The sequence below is a fragment of the Lathyrus oleraceus genome, chromosome 6, assembly GCF_024323335.1.
Source record: "Lathyrus oleraceus cultivar Zhongwan6 chromosome 6, CAAS_Psat_ZW6_1.0, whole genome shotgun sequence".
Taxonomy (NCBI): domain Eukaryota; kingdom Viridiplantae; phylum Streptophyta; class Magnoliopsida; order Fabales; family Fabaceae; genus Lathyrus; species Lathyrus oleraceus.
Window position 1 is genome coordinate 13,913,193 of NC_066584.1, and position 17,355 is coordinate 13,930,547.

General features: G+C 33.0%; 1 protein-coding gene and 2 pseudogenes across 1 annotated transcript; all 3 read left to right on the forward strand.

Annotated features, from left to right (window-relative positions):
• The first annotated feature begins 3,681 nt into the window (after positions 1-3,681).
• Positions 3,682-4,191, forward strand: LOC127093672 (30S ribosomal protein S2, chloroplastic-like; annotated as a pseudogene).
• Positions 4,192-5,153: 962 nt separating this feature from the next.
• Positions 5,154-8,119, forward strand: LOC127094535 (uncharacterized). The gene is made up of 4 exons (XM_051033359.1): positions 5,154-5,428; positions 6,637-6,707; positions 7,406-7,541; positions 7,814-8,119. The coding sequence occupies exons 1-4, from the start codon at positions 5,272-5,274 to the stop codon at positions 7,897-7,899; spliced, it is 450 nt and encodes a 149-aa protein (XP_050889316.1). The 5' UTR covers positions 5,154-5,271; the 3' UTR covers positions 7,900-8,119.
• Positions 8,120-15,014: 6,895 nt separating this feature from the next.
• LOC127093673 (uncharacterized) lies at positions 15,015-17,295 on the forward strand (annotated as a pseudogene).
• The last annotated feature ends 60 nt before the right edge of the window (positions 17,296-17,355 follow it).

A 17,355-nucleotide genomic window follows, 5' to 3' on the forward strand; every position in this document is an offset into this window, starting at 1 on the left:
AATCCAATCCCATTCCTTAAGCTCATCTATGATCATGTCCCTGTTGACCACCACCTGCTTGTTCACTAGGTCGAACAACTTGTATCTTCCAATCGAATGATATCCTATCAGGATCATCTGTCTCGACTTGTCATCAAGTTTTCTTCTCAGCTGATCTGGCACATGTCTATGTGCTATAAATCAAAACACCTTCAGATAACTCAAGCTAGGCTTGACACCATACCAACATTCTTCTGGCGTGATTCCTTCTACCTTCTTCATCGAACATTTGTTCAGGATATATGTTGCAGTCGACACAGCTTATCCCCATAATTTTTTAGGCAGATGCTTGCCTTTCAACATGCTTATCACCATATTCATGATGGTTATATTCTTCATTTCTACGACTCCATTCTTCCGTGGAGTGTAGGGTGACACCACCTCATGCACAATCCCTTCTTTCACACATAATGCATCGAAGTCTTTCGACATATATTCTCCACCACCATCAGTCCTCGGAAACTTGATCTTTCGACTGCTTTATCTTTCGATCATAGATTTAAACTTGGTAAATATCTCGATCACTTCACTTTTCTTCTTGATCAAGTAAGTCCATAGTTTTCAACTGAAATCATCTATGAATGTAACAAAGTATTTGTTACCTCCAATTGAGTCCACCTGGATATGACCATATACATTATAGTATATGACTTCAAGAATTGCCTTCGACCTACTTCCTGCATCCTTACTGAAGTTGTTCTTATGATGCTTCACCTGCACACATTATTCACACATTTCATTTGGAATGTCGATTTCTGGTAATCCTGAAACCATATTTTTTCTCTTCAAATTTCTGATGTCTTTGAAATTGAGATGGCCCAGTCTATAATTCCATATACATTCATGCCTGGTATGTACAACACATTTGAAATTACTTACCTCTTTCCATCTTTCCTCATAATCAGAACAACACCTTCAACTGCTAGAGTGTTGTCATTTGCAAATTTTACCATGTTCTTCATTGAGGGCTTTATGTTGACAAACCAATATTTCCTTCCAGACATGTGTGATGAGCATCCTGAGTCCAAGTACCATTGGTCCTTGAATCTCTCTTCATCTCTCGTAGTAACCATCAATAACATCTCTTCTTCTTCATGTTTCGCCAGCTTTGCATAAGTTTCTTGATTCTTCTGCTTTTCTAGACAATCACTAGAATAGTGACCATGCTTCTGACAATTGTAACACTGAATGTGACTCTTGTCTGAATTTTGACCACCACCTCTTCCTCTACCTACAACACCACCTCTTTGGTTTCCTTGGTTCTATGGTTTTCTCTAACTCGACCAGTTTCCTTCTTGCTGATTTTGACTAGTCAAATTGTTGTAGCCTCCTCTGCATTTGTTGCTATTCCAACTTCCTTTGCCTTTCCTTTCTTTTGCTGAATGCGCTTGCAAAGCCATATCACTCTTCGACTTTCCTGCAGCTCTTTCAGTCATTCTTTGTTCATGAGATTCAAACGTCCCTTGAAGCTCTTCCATTCTCAGTTTTGACAAATCCTTCGACTCTTTTATGGCTACTACCACGTGGTCGAACTTTGGAGCCAACGACTTCAAGATCTTTCCAACAACAAATCTTGATTTTAACATTTCTTCACATACCTTGATTTGATTCACCAGTTTTATAACCTTAGTGAAGAAATCAATTATGCTTTCATTATCTTCCATCTGAAGCAATTCATACGTCCTTTTGTGAGTTTGTAATCTCACCTCTTTCACCTTCTCCCCTCCTCCAAACGACTTATCTTGAATTTCCCATGCTTCTTTCGTTGAATCTACATGACTAATCTTTTCAAAGTTATATGAATCAACACATTGATGGATTATACAGAGAGTTTTGTAATCTTTCTTCTTCAATTATTTATGTGCAACTCTTTCTTGATCCATCACGTTTTCTGCAAGCGTTGTTACTCCTTCCTTCACGAGATCCCAAAGATCTTGATAACAGAACACAACCTTTATCTGCTTGCACCGATTCTCATAATTGTTGTTCTTGAGAATCAGAGGATTTGCTGGAAAATGCCCGTTTGGATGATTCATTGCTATGATGATTTTCTTCCTACAAATCGCTAAAACCGGAGCCCTTGATACCTGATGTTGGAAATCCACCACAACCTATGGAAAATTTCAATCAATCTTGATGAACAAGATTATTATCAATCACGCAATGACATTTTGTGAAGCAATTCATACGTCCTTTTGTGAGTTTGTAATCTCACCTCTTTCACCTTCTCCCCGCCTCCAAACGACTTCTCCAGAGTTTCCCATGCTTCTTTTGCTGAATCTACATGACTAATCTTTTCAAAGTTATATGAATCAACACATTGATGGATTATACAGAGAGTTTTATAATCTTTCTTCTTCAATTATTTATGTGCAACCTTTTCTTGATCCATCACGTTTTCTGCAAGCGTTGTTACTCCTTCCTTCACGAGATCCCAAAGATCTTGATAACAGAACACAACCTTTATCTGCTTGTACCGATTCTCATAATTGTTGTTCTTGAGAATCGGAGGATTTGCTGGAAAATGCCTGTTTGGATGATTTATTGCCATGATGATTTTCTTCCCACAAATCGCTAAAACCATAGCTCTTGATACCGGATGTTGGAAATCCACCACAACCTATGGAAAATTTCAATCAATCTTGATGAACAAGATTATTATCAATCACGCAATGACATTAAAAAGAAAAAAACAATTGAGAAGGAAAGAAAAGAACGTTGGAGAAGAAGAATATTTTCTACAAAGTTTTTCCTCTGTCCACAACCTATGGAAAACTTCTTTATTCACTTTGCAACTGCAAAATTCTGTGAATACAACGTTATGACTTCTCTATTACAAAAATAGGGGTTACTCACTCTATTTATAGGTTTATATTAGCTCACACTCTAAGTCAAAGCCCAAAATTATAAAAGGCCAAAATAGTTAACACTACTAAAATTAGGCCTAAGTCGAAATCCTGTGTAAAACAACATGCTTCGACACTTTGACACACTAATACAACTCAACACATTAGGATATTCGACACTTTCTTGTTCTGTCAAACAACATGCTTCGACACAAGAAATTACAATTCAACAAAAATAAAATTGTTTCAAATTAAAATGATTATAAAAAAAAATTCAATTTTATATTTTTAGTTGTATTTTATTTTTTGGTTAAGTAGTTAATTTTTTATATACTAAAAACGACATTCATTAACTCAAATTGATAGAATATATTGAATAAAATAAATTCAAAATCGCTATAAATTGAAAAGAATGAATCTGCAAACAAACTCATAACACCCACACTAATAGAATATAACGAAAAATATCTCCAAATGTGACAAAGTCTACAAATATGACAAAATTGAAATGTTCGAACGTCAAAGTCATTGATTGAATATGCACTGAATTGAAACCAATATGTCAATCTGAACCGAACAAATACCGCACAAAGACGGGAAAACAAAATAACATTGCAATAAGACGACGACCAACACAATGTTGCACTAAGACGACAAAATCACGAAGAACAAACCTAAAAATATATGTGAAATCACTTGTTTAAATGAACAAGAAAGGAAAAAGAATTTAAAATTTAAAATTTAAAAGGGTGATTTTTGATCAAAAAATGATCTTAAAATTACTCATTTTTAGTGGATGAAGAGACAATTTTTAATTGTTGGTACAAAAAAAACAGTCGATTTAATAACACGGGCTGCAATAAGAGCTCGATGTCATTATGTTAATAAAAAATGGCTCTGAGGCATGTTAACGAATTGGTATATTACATAAACGAGACTTGGTAAGTTCAGGGACTTGAGAATGGAGCAAAAGACGGGGAAACTGAACTCTCTTCCAAAAAGAGATGCCGCTATGTTGAAGAGACAATTATCTCATTTCGAAACATATTTAGGCGACATAAAATACATGACAGGGTTACCTGATATTGTAATAATCATTGATCAGCAAAAAGAATATACGACTCTTCAAGAATGTATCACTTTGCAAATTCCAACGATTTGTTTAATCGATACAAATTGTGACCCAGATCTTGCAGATATTTTGATTCCGACTAATGATGATGCTATAGCTTCCATCCGATTAATTCTTAACAAATTAGTTTTTGCAATTCTTGAGGGTCGTTCTAGCTATATACAAAATTCTTGATTAATAATAAGATAAAACCATTTTTAGGTTTGATTAGGCGGTCATAGATTTTTGGAATTGGTTGTTATAGCATTACAAAATTGTGTAAAAAGAAATATTTTGTGATTCGTAGTTAAAATAGAAAATCAAAGTAAAATAAGAAAATTGTTGAATCAAAATAATTCTCTTTCAAGTTATATATATTTTTTTAACTTTAGAGGGAAGGGCAATATGAATGTTCTATTATGTTACATCAACACATTAAACAGATTCTATGATATATCTGCCGTGGAAGTAGGTCAACATTTCTATTAGCAAATAAGGGATTTTCAAGTGCATGTTCAAGTCCTTATTAGCTCTTGGGTTGTAATTGCTATCTTATTAATTTCAATCATTCTAGTTGTTAGAAATCCGCAAACTATTCTCACGTCTAGTCAGAATTTCTTTGAATATGTCCTTGAATTCATTCGAGACGTGAGTAAAACTCAGATTGGATAAGAATATGGTCCATTGATTCCGTTTATTAAAACTCTATTTCTATTTATTTTTGTTTCGAATTGATCAGTGCCCCTTTTACCTTGGAAAACTATAAAATTATCTCATAGAGAGTTAGTCGCATCCAAATGATATAAATACTTTTGTTGTATTAGGTTTACTTAGGTCAGTAACCTATTTCTATATGGATATTTAAAAAAAAAGATTGACCTAAAGATTGACCTAAAAAAGAAAAAACTAAGGTTGAAGAAAGAATGGAGAGTGATGTTTGCTAATTATAAGTTTAATGTTTAAACTTCTTTTTCTAAGATGTTTAATAATTAAAATTCACCTTTTAAGATTTGAGATGTTATGAAATTCAAGATACACTTTTACATTTTGATGTCTACACTAATGTTCAACTATTAGATGAACTAACTTAAAATGATTTATTAATATTTATTTAACTTTTTATATAAGTTAAATAAAATACTATATGTTTATAAGTTCACTTAAATTACAATTAAATTACAGTTGTAGAAATGGGCATTTAGTTGCCATAAAGAAGATAGATAGTAAGAATCAATCAACTAAACTTCAACGCTTCGTTTCAATCTTATGTAAAAAATGGAGGTGCAACAATGGTGGAAGCTTAGATTCTCTTTCAAGAGCGCAACCATTCTCGTCTGCTTCCTCAACATAATCACTGCTATCTTCTTGCTTCATGATTTTTTCACTTCACCCTACACCCGCACTAAACTCTCCACTGCAAATTATAACTCAGGCTAGCCTTCTTCTCTCCCTCCTCTCCAATTTAATTTCCAGATTTTCTATCCTATTTGTTGAAATCGATTATGGTTTTTCTTTTTTAGGGGTTAGATTGTGGGGTAAAGGGGTTTGAATTTGTTAGGTCTTTTGATTTTGACTTTATTTATTGTTTGATATATTGGTGATTTTTTGTATTTGGTGGTTCTTCTTAGACATTGGGGTTTTGAATTTGAGTTGGATTGGATGTTTAATTAATGTATGGATGATGTTAAATTCAGATGAATTTTGATAGTTAATAATTGGCAAATGGTCCTTAACCTAATTGATGAAGTTTGAACAATTGAAGTGATATATTGAATGTGGATACTTTTGTGTTGCTAGAGAGGAAGGCACACATAGATTTGATGTTCCTTACAGAAATAATGGCAGATTCTTTGGCGGCGCCATGTCGTTTTAAGATAGAAATGGCAGCTTAAAATGGCATATTTTTGGCACTCTGCCATCCCAGTCGATCATCTCAAAGTCTCAGGTTTGAGATGATCGATTGGGCTAGTCCACACAGAGTTTTGCTTTGGCTTTAAATGGGCTTCCGCAAGTGGGCGGTGGGATGATTAGTCGGTCGCAAGGTCGGATTGTACTATAACTATTTTTTGTGCCTACCATTCCACTCTCGTGACAAGAGAAAATGTGAGAGAATAGCATGAGAGGATCCAAATCCGAGATCAGACCATAATGCTACTACAAAAATAAGATTAAGGAACAATCATAAGGATGGTAAGAAAACAATTGTATCTTACAAAAGATGTAACAAAACATTTTTGTTAGATTCTTTTTATGTGCTGCAAGCAAATACACTTTGCTTGTAGGTACAATCTTCTCCAATCCTTGTCTCTCATATATCTTCTTGAAGGGTGGGAAATGGAGGCAACATGTATTTAACTGATAGCATGCTTGGTTAAAGAGGCTTCGATACCATGTCGAGGAGCCATTTATCTCAAAGGCTCTATCTGTTATGTATAGGATCTAGAGTTCATTTTCATCACAAAACATTCATTAAATTCACAGGCAGAAGAATGAAAACTTTCTTTTTTTGAGCATTGGACTGTATTGGCATTTCATAATTGACACTGATTCTACTTATGAAATGCTTCGAGTTGGAATAGACTAATATACTCTAAAGTATTTGTTAAACGTGCTTCTGATATGTTTTGATTTAAATTGCAGCTCAACTCATTTACATTAAGGAATCTGAAGAAATCCGTCTTGCCATGCTACCGGTGGAGCTAATAAAAAGAGTGAGCTTCAAACTGTTTTGTTGTTCACTATATTAATTATGAGCATGTTGTTTGTTATACATGAATGCTAGCCAAAATGCCAGAAGCTTAACTTAGAGAGGAAAAATAGATTTTGTTGGAAGTAGTTCATACATTTTTCTGCAAATGATGATTAATTTGACAAGTTTTGGAAGAGACCTTAAACTTTTTTGTGGGTTTCAGTTCATTCTCTAGTTGAAAAACTTGGAGGTAATTATAAAAATTATTTACACACAAACCTGTAACCTTTGACAGTACCTTGCAGTTCACTGACATCATATATCTGAATTTGCTAAAATCTGTAACCTTTTCCTGAAAATAGTCTTATAAGAGGGATAGAAAATGTAGATCTGTATTCTGCAGCTTTTGGTCATGTGGATCGAACATTGTTGAGAGTCCCACATTGGATTGGTAGGGTTGAGTTAAGTCAAATCTTAATTATTGGCTGATATTAGGTCCGTTGAACCTATTACTTGACCACTTGGGCCGCACTCCAAATTTCATTGGGTGCGAGGGGGAGTGTTGAGAGTTATATATTGGACAATAATACGGTCAAAATAATATTTATAACCAGTGGCCGTCGCCTTACAGGTCTATTTTGTGGGGTTGAGTTAGAAGGCACATAATTCTAGTATTTTGGAATGCATTTTTTGTGTAAATCTGAGTGTGTTCTCCCTCAGGTGAAAGAAATTGAGCAGGAAGGCTACACCAAACCAGAAACAGCCCAGAAGAAAGACACTAAGCAAACAGCTGCAGTTGATCTGTCTAAAAGGTTAAAGGATTTCCGTTCCGTGAATGATGCTTCCAGCTTGAAAGGTATTCCTCTTTTCACCCTATAAACCTTTATTAATCATAACTATCTTTTATGTTGCTAACACAAGCAACAAACACAAAAAGCGTGCATGCTCATCACTGCCCTACGAGGAGTACTCCAAACACTCTTTTCAACAGTTATTCTAATATTCAGCAAACATTATAAAGATGTTAGAATTAAGCTGATCCGACATGGATTAATTCTAGTCTAAGGCTAATATAAAAACCATTTGTTCTAATTGTTTTGATTATGCTTTGATGCTTGTGGTTATCAGCTTTGGAGGAATGGCGTAAAAGAAAGATGGAGAGGGCGAAACAAAGAGAATTGGAGAAAAATGGAACAGGATCCTCTCAAGCTTGAAGATAAATGTGTAATGGGGAAATGAGTAGGTCATTAGTGTATACTGCATAGCATTGTCACACCCCTTTGGATCCTTTCCTGCATAAAACAAAGGGAGGGAGGAGAGATGAAGGATATAAAAGAGAGAAAAGAAAACAAAAATAGCTTGTGATTGATACCATGTGACTCACATAATTTTATTTTTCTATAATACTGAGATATAAAGAAATAACTTACCATATATCTTGTTGGATTATTATATCACATAAACAGTGTTTTAAAATATGCATCAGTGATCAATCCGGCCATGGTAACAACTCATTCATAGACAGTTTAAATCCAAAATTTACCCAAGGCGACAGTTTAAATCCAAATTTTATCCAAGGCTCTGTAATCTGTTTTAGATTGATCGTGCGAAATGGTATATCATGGAATTAAGAGCTAAATAAATAGAGATTTTATTTTATTATTTGTATATCTTTTATAATTTGAGGGATTGGAAGAGAGCGAATTAGTTACGGAATGAATTTCATCATGTTCTATTGTTTTATTTATTATTTACAAATTCAAATAAATGGAATATGATTAAATATCATTTCATTCCATCACATTGTTAAAAAATAAGTATGAGTTGGATTGAGAAACAAATGTGACTCCTAAATCCCATATTATTTGGAAAAGTAAAGGTTGAACACTTTATAAATGAGAGGATTCATACCCACTCAAACAAATGAGAGACATCACATATTTACAAAAATCTTTATTTAAAATTGATTTAATTTTTATATAAATTATTTTATATTTTCATGATAATATTTATTGCAAATGAAGTATTTTGATAAATACGAATTAATGCTGATGAAAATTTAAAATAGGTCTTATAAAAAAATAAACAAATTCTTTAAGAGGGTCATCTATTTAAGAGTAGTAGTATTGTAATATAAAATTATATTTATTGATTATTGATTCTTATTAATTGATAGCTATATTATATTACTTTGAAATATAATAATTAGAAAGTAATATACATACTATATAGAGGAAAAAAATGAGAAAAAAAATGTTAAAAGTTAATAAAAATAGGAAATATTATGTAATATATATTTTGTTTGTAAAAAAAAACTCACTCCATCAATTTGATATAGTGTGGTCTAATGGTAAAGTTTTGTTCAATCTTTATATCTTCATCTTTGGTGGATATTCACAAAAATTATTTATAATAAATAAAATAAAAATTCACAAAATGAGGATTAGTATGGACACAAACAATTACCCAATAATATAAATGAATATGAGTGTGGATACGGATACCTTAATACACACGTCGTCCTATATCTGTACAATATATATTTATATATTCTTATTTTTATTATTATATGCACATGATAATTTATCAATTTTATTATATATATCACTATTTAACTTATATGTATTTTAATATAAATGTTTGTTTATTTTTTAACTCAACTATAACATCCTTGAACTTTTTTAATGTTGTTAAAAATTAAAAATGACGTGATAAATTATAGTTGATTGATTATTTTTTTATTAAAAATGCGGGTAAACGGGTTTGAGTATGAGTACTTAGACATTCATAGAATACGAGTACGGGTACAAACGTTTTTAATTCCCATGTGGATATAAGTTCAAGTATGGGATTTTTTTCAAATTGCATGTATGAGAACGAGTACTATAATACTCTATAGAAAATTTTATCCCATACCCCGATCAATTATCCCTCTACCCCTACATTATAACTATTTGGACCAAAATGTTCTCATATAAATAAGCTATATTTATGAAATTTCTATTTTTTACTTCACTTTCGCTTCAAGATTTCCGGAACATCACATTCGTTGTTGTAAATCGAAACTCATAGAGTAAGTCTTCCGATTCACAATTAACATACTGGAACACATTTAATAAGTGTTCCAGTTCGCTCCAGTTTTCAAACGTTGAACCAAAACTCTTCTTAAAAGACTTTCGGTTTTCAAACTTTGAACCGGAACTCTTCTTAAAAGACTTTCGATTTTGCATTATTTTTACCGGAAGTCTTTTTAAAAGTGTTTCAGATTTTCACACAGGAACTCTTTTAAGAAATGTTACATTGCGTTGTTTTTTTATATTGGCTCGAAGACGAGGCAATGACGGTAGAATTCTAGATCATAGTTTAGGACAAGGCACATCTACATCCCCAGCAAAACCGATTGGCTTTCCCGAAGGATCGTACGATAAGTCTCTTTTGGTAAAGTACGAACATCATGTTGTTCGACATTTATGGTTCGGTGAGTAAGTAAACGACGTATATTTGATATTGAATAATATTTGAATATTTTATATTGTGTTTTATAATATGTGTTTTAATTGTTTTTAGGAAAAAGGTCTGAAGAAAGAGTTGAAGGTTGTTGGATACGGGCTTAAGCTGACATCGAGGGTTCCACAAGCTCTTCCACAACAAATGGAGAGTTGGGTTTCTATGTCTGGATTGTCTTCACTTCAGAGAACCAGCTTGACAAAGATAGACATAAACATGGTATCCTCATTTGTGGAGAGATAACATCTAGAGACATCTTCATTTCACATGTCGTTTGGTGAGATGAACATTACTCTGGATGACGTCTCTTGTCTACTTTACTTCCCATCAGGGGGGTGTTCTGGAGCCCTCAAGATGTCACTGAAGAGGTTGTTTTTGAACTTGTTGTTGATTACTTAGGAGTGTCACATAGTGGGGCACAAACACATGTTTGTAGCTGCAGGAATTTTTACTATAAGTTGGAGTGGTTATACGATTTATTCATAGCGCATAAAGTTGCTTCTAGCTGGGCATACTAGAGCGTATTTGTTGATGTTGGTGGGTTCCATAGTTTTTGCCGACAAGACCTTTACGCTTGTCAAGGCACGATACCTCTTACTATTTACAGACTTAGAGAGATGTTCGGGATATAGTTAGGGAGCAACTGTATTGGTTACCATTTACATATATCTCGGAGATGCTTCCATATTCAGTTGCAAGCAGCTCGGTGGATATCCCATTCTCCTACAGATATTTAATTTAATTTTGTTTATTATATGTTAATTACTTTTGTATAGTATATTAATTTAATTTATTTTGTTTATTATGTTTTTATATTGTAACGGTGTTGGATTTACGAGTACTTTCCAACAGTTGGAAAAAGAGGAGAGAATTGGAAACCAACTGATAATTTTGGTCTTCCTCGAGCGATGAGATAGTCCTATAAGCAAGGAGTCCTGAAGGTGGATGACTTGCGACCTATTTTGGACGAGCTGACACCTACCGATGCCATATGGCATCCATTCGAGGATCATAGAGTATGACGTCAGTTTGATGAGTTATGTTTGTACAGGGGGTGTATGAAATGAGGTGACATAGTTGTCCATGCTTTCCTGACAGATGTACACGTCAGTTCGGATATAGGCAGTATGTTCCAGCCCTACCTCCTGATTGTATGATGACTAATGATATTGATATTGAGTGGATTAGTTATCATCAGAGCACTGTTGTTGTGATATGTCCGACAATATTGGCCACCACTCCATCTGATATAGATTATGGATACTTGGAGTGATATTATTGTGTTTCGCATCCTCGTTTGGTGCCGCCCCATCGTGATGAGCTAAGAGAGGTGTTCGTTCCTGTTTACGAAGCAGGACCATATGATCCTAATTGGGCTCGCGTTTCTACATTGATTCATTGTTATCTCAGACAAGTTAATGCTGAAGAGGATGACCCGTAGTTTGCTGATTTATTTGAAGCTTTGCATATTTCTCGTTCACATTGATTTATGTATTAACTTTCAGAGTTATGTTTAATTTCTTATCAATTATGTGATCATGAGACATATGAATTAAAACTGGATGACATAATATAATATTCATATTTTGATTACATATTCAGGCTAATATAGGCATAAGTAATTGTCAATGTTGTAGACGTCCTGCAAATCCTAACATCCAAGACGTTGCTGCTGGACAACGAAACTTCTTCCAATCTAATGGTGGCAACAAAAACCCCCCTTTCATGTTTACCTGATAAAAATAATTAAAACATTAAGTCATATATTTAATAAAGTGAACTAAGTAAATAATTAAAACAGTAAGTCATATAAAATAAAGTACATACTTGAACCCAATGATTTTGGTTTACAAAACCAATGCAATAAATGGAGATATTTGGTGAATGTGAAGTTGTCATAGGAAAGAAAGTCATACACGAATTTCCTAAACACACATGTACAAAATTATAGCGATTCTCTATCAAGTAACCCATATCTGGTAGAGTCAACCATTTTTGTGGTGACTATGGACCAAAGGATTTTATCATTAAAGATTCTCTCACTTCTGCTAACTGATTACAAAATAACTTGTAATACAAACTTGATCTTTTCTTGCCTATTATTTCCAACTCCAAGTTTCAGCGAACCATTGACCAACCATCCTCACCATATCTATGCAATGATGTAATGACTCTAAATCCACAATTACCATCTGATACGATATTAACTACATCTTCAATATATGACCTAATATGATTAGGAAATTGAAGAGTGAAATGTTTCTTTGATTGTGGCTGCTTCTTTGATAATTTCAACTTCTTCGAAGTCTGTGATGGTTGAGATTGTATCTGTGAAGATTGATATGCTTGATCAACATACTCATGATACGAAGGGTCCCTATAAACATCATATACTAATGTTTTTTTTCCTTTATTCTTCACTCCTCCTTCGATTTTTAATTTCTCAGGTGGTGGACACAATGAAGTCATTGTGGGTCAGACAAGTTCACAAATCCTAGTTTTTAATGCCATTTTGCCAACAATATCTAATGACCTAAACTATTTCCACAATTCATCTATTTCACGACTCATATCCACATCCGATCCATCATCTGCATCTACCTCTAACTCAACTTCCATACTTAGTTTCCTCCAATGAACATGAACAACATCTATTGGTATCAGTATACCACCAAGTATGTATCTTTCTAACTCACAAGCATAAGGTAACCCATAATATCTTCTAAGAGTACAACCACATATTTGCCTATTAGTTCCAACATAATCCACTCTCAATAACTCTTCAGTAATACGTCTCAAATCAGCTCGAGACACTGAACTACGCAGATTACCGTAAAATGGACTTATGTGCGCGTGCTCAACTTCGTACAAACTTTTTTGAAAAGAAGCTCTAATGTTTCCCAATTGTAACCTCAAGTTGTTATTCATAGCTTCCCAACATTTGACCATGTCACGTATATTGTTTCCCAACATCTACTTTAACTTCCAATGAGTAGATTCAACCCTAAAAACAATACATATTAAAAATATTAAGAATATCACATATTAAAAAAATACATAGTAAAAAATATAAGACATACCGGTTAGTCATCGTGTTACCTAAATGTAGAACTCGATTAATCCATGCTCCAATAAATCTTTGTCTATGTGGAGTCAACCATGTGACTTTCACATAATTAATAAATCCACTAAAATTAACACATGTCTGCTCAAGTTGATGCAACCGTTGATCATACTCAACCTTATCACTAGCCCAAACAACTTTCATCCATAATGTGTCGATCGTCCTTTGCATGTCATTCACCACATATTGTTTGCATTTTGCACCAACATTTTTTTTTAATGTAAAATCTACATAGCAAATTAATCGACCTAGGAAACATAATTTAAATTGCTTTCATCAAAGCAAGATCTCTATCTGTCAAAATCACTTGTGGACACAAATCTTTATTCACAAACAGTTCTTTAAGTTTCTCCAATATCTAACAAAAGTTCTCTGTCTGTTCAGACTCCATATACGCAAATGCGACAGCAAAAGTCAACTCGGTTGATGTCATGCCAACAATTTCAAACAAAGGTTGTCTATATTTATTTGTCTTGTATGTGTTGTTCATAACTAACACAATAGAAAAAATATATCAACAACTTAACTGAATCGGGATGGGCCCAAAATATCTCTCTCACAAGTTTCGAGTCATCTCTTTTTCTACTTTAATACACATAGCCTACTTCCTCAATAAGCTTAAACAAATGTTGTATCTCACTTCTAGGGCCTCTTATCTCTTTTTCTATCATACTCTTATGCTTGTATATTTGCGTGATTCGTGTGACATTCTCTGGATCTCGGTCTTGCAAGAAAAACAATGTGTGTCTAGGTGGTACATGTCTCTTTGTCAAATCAACGACATGCTGCTTCTCATTTGTGGTCAACCTATCAATAAAGGAATGACCTTCTAATCTATCAGGTAAGCCATGGTTATGAAATCCATATTTTACGTCAATCTTTCAGTCAGACGGGGACAAAGGTATTAAGAAGAAAGGGTAGGCCCATGCCCCCACCACATTCTTTGATTAATATTTAATAATATAAATAAGAGATTAATTGAAATACACTGTCAGTGTAAAAGGATTTTACACCATCACTTAATTATAGACGTTGGATATTAAAAGAAGTTTGATTTTTATTTTAAAAATCTATAAAGTAATACAAACGGGTGATGGTGATGAACCGACGGTGTAAATTTTTTTACACAGACAGTGTATAGTAATTAATCTCTATAAATAATATATTAATATATTTAATGTACTAAAAATTAGGAAGAAAAATTAATAATAGCCCCCACTTAATAAAATGATTAGGAGTATCACACACGTCCATATGCATTTAAAATAAAATAAATTCTTTAAATAAAATTAAAAAATTTAACTCCTATTCCTTTTCATATTCCTATTAATTCTTGTTTACTCTTTCCAAATAGAAACAAAATACTTTTTCGTATTCTTCTTTCTCCCCTTCCTTATTCTCTCACTACAAAATGTCTCTCTATTTCTAGCTTCTTCTCCATTGTTGATCTTTTAAAACGTAAATTTTTTAATTTTAATTTTTATGAATTTATAATTTTTTATTATTATTATAATAAGAGTAAAAAATATATTATTACTTTATTGAGCTTGTGATTGTGTTAATGACAAATAATTTATTTTTAGAGTTTTGTAGTGTTTGTTTGAAATTGTTGTGTTTGTATCAATTTTATAGTATTATTATGAATTTTTCGAATATGATTTTAATTGTGACTTTTTGTTTTGTTTTTAGTAATAAGCAATGGAAAAATATTTCAAAAGAAAATCAACAGAACAATCATCAACTCCTAATCCTCAAACACCTAATGAACGTCGAAGCCTCAAACTGGGTCCTCCCATGAAAAAAAGGTTTTTGTAGTTTGAATTGGAAAAACTTCCTAACGATCCCGATTTAAGGCCAAAAATGTCAGATTATCATCATCCAAGTGATAGAGATGAAATTAGAAGATATTATTTGCAAAAGGGTCCTTGTCAACCAAAAGAAATTATTTTTCCACAAAGAAAATTTGGAGATACCTTTCGTAAGTTTAACTCAGATTGGTATTTAAAATATGGTAGTTGATTGAAATATAGTCAGAGTGAGGATGCTGCATATTATTTATGTTGTTATCTTATAAGATTACATCCTGAAGAACATAAAGGTTGCAGTGATGCCTTTATAACATAAGACTTTACAAATTGGAAAAAGAGTGAAAGGTTTCGAGTTCATCTTGGTGATGTAAGTAACTCTCATAATCAAGCATGGAGAAATTGTCAAGCTCTAATGAAACAAAAGCAACACATTGAAGGTGTCTTGTGTAAACAATCCAATCAAGTTAAAGAGGACTATCGAATTTATTTGACAGGTATAAATTATTGCATTCGATATTTATTAGCACAAGATTTAGCTTTTCGTGGTAATGATTAGTCAATTTCATCCAGAAATATGGAGAATTTTCTTGAACTTATGAATTTTCTCATTAATCATAATGAAGATATTTATAAAATTTAGAAAAATTGTCGTGGAAATCTTAAGTTAACATCTCCTGATATTCAAAAGGATATTGTTAAAGCTGCAACAACGGTCACTACTCAAGTTATACTGGATGATCTTGGAGATGATTTATTTGCTATTTTAATTGATGAATATCATGATATCTCAGTGAATGAGCAAATGGTTGTGGTTATACATTATGTAAATAATGAAGGAAAAGTTATTGAGCATTTTCTTGGTCTTGTTCATGTTTCAAATACTAGTGCTCTAACGTTGAAATCGGGTTTGGAGTCATTATTTGCAAAATACGGATTAAGTTTGTCGAGGATACATGGACAAGGTTATGACGGAGCAAGTAATATGCATGGTGAATACAATGGTCTAAAAAGCTTGATTTTTAAAGAGAATTGTTCTGCATTTTTTATTCATTGTTTTGCCCATCAATTCCAATTAGCTCTTGTGACATTAGCAAAAAAGCATTCCAAAATTGCTTTATTTTTTAATTTGGTTGCTAATTTGTATAATGTTGTTGGGGCATCATGTAAGTGCCGAGATATTCTTCGTGAAAGTTAAGCTACAAAGGTGAAACAAGCATTGGAACATGGAGAAATCTCTAATGGACGTGACTTAAATCAAGAAATAACAATTAAGAAGGTTGGGGAAACAAGGTGGGGCTCACATTATGGTACATTACTTAGTATAGTTTCTCTATTCTCTTCTATGATTGATGTGCTAGAAATGGTTGAGGAAGATGGAACAGATTTAGATAAAAAAGGTGAAGTACTAATGCTAATGAATTATATGCAATCTTTTGAATTTATTTTCATCTTGCACTTGATGAAAATAGTTTTAGGAATTACACATGGTTTATCTCAAGCATTACAAAGAAGTGATCAAGATATTGTAAATTCTATGAAGTTAGTAAAAGTGTCCAAAATAAGGCTACAAGCTATAATAGATAATGGTTGAGATTCTTTGTTGAATGATGTTTCACTATTTTATGAGCATAACGATATTGACATTCCAGATATGGATGACACTTTTCAACCGACGCAAAAAAAGTCAAAGAGAAAAATAGAGGAAGTATCTAATTTACACCATTTTCAAGTTGAATTGTTTTATGAAGTGATTGATCGACAACTTCAAGAGTTGAACAACCGTTTTACAGAAGTGAATACTGAGTTGCTCATTTATGTAGCTTGTTTAAGTCCAAGAGATTCATTTTCTGCATTTGATAAGGAGATGTTGATTCGTTTAGCTCAATTTTATCCTTCAAAGTTTTCTCAAGTTGAATTATTGGCACTAGATTGTCACTTGAAAACTATTTCTTAGATGTATGCTCTGACAGTGAATTTTCAGGATTAGAGGGGATTGGTGATCTTTTTATCAAGCCCGTAGAGACCAAAAAACATGTTGTGTACCCATTGGTATATTTGTTTTTAAGTTATCTCTGATATTACCGGTGGCAACTGCAACAGCTGAAAGAGCTTTCTCTGCTATGAATATTATCAAGAATCGAATGCGAAATCGCATGGTGATGATTGGTTAAATGATTGCTTAGTTACTTACATTGAGAGAAATATTTTTGTTGATGTTGAAAATGAGAAAA

Coding starts and splice junctions, on each gene's coding strand:
- LOC127094535 (XM_051033359.1), top strand. CDS start 5,272: ATGGAGGTGCAACAATGGTGGAAGCTTAGATTCTCTTTCAAGAGCGCA. Junction 6,708..7,405: donor CGGTGGAGCTAATAAAAAGA/GTGAGCTTCAAA, acceptor GTTCTCCCTCAG/GTGAAAGAAATTGAGCAGGA. Junction 7,542..7,813: donor TGATGCTTCCAGCTTGAAAG/GTATTCCTCTTT, acceptor TGTGGTTATCAG/CTTTGGAGGAATGGCGTAAA.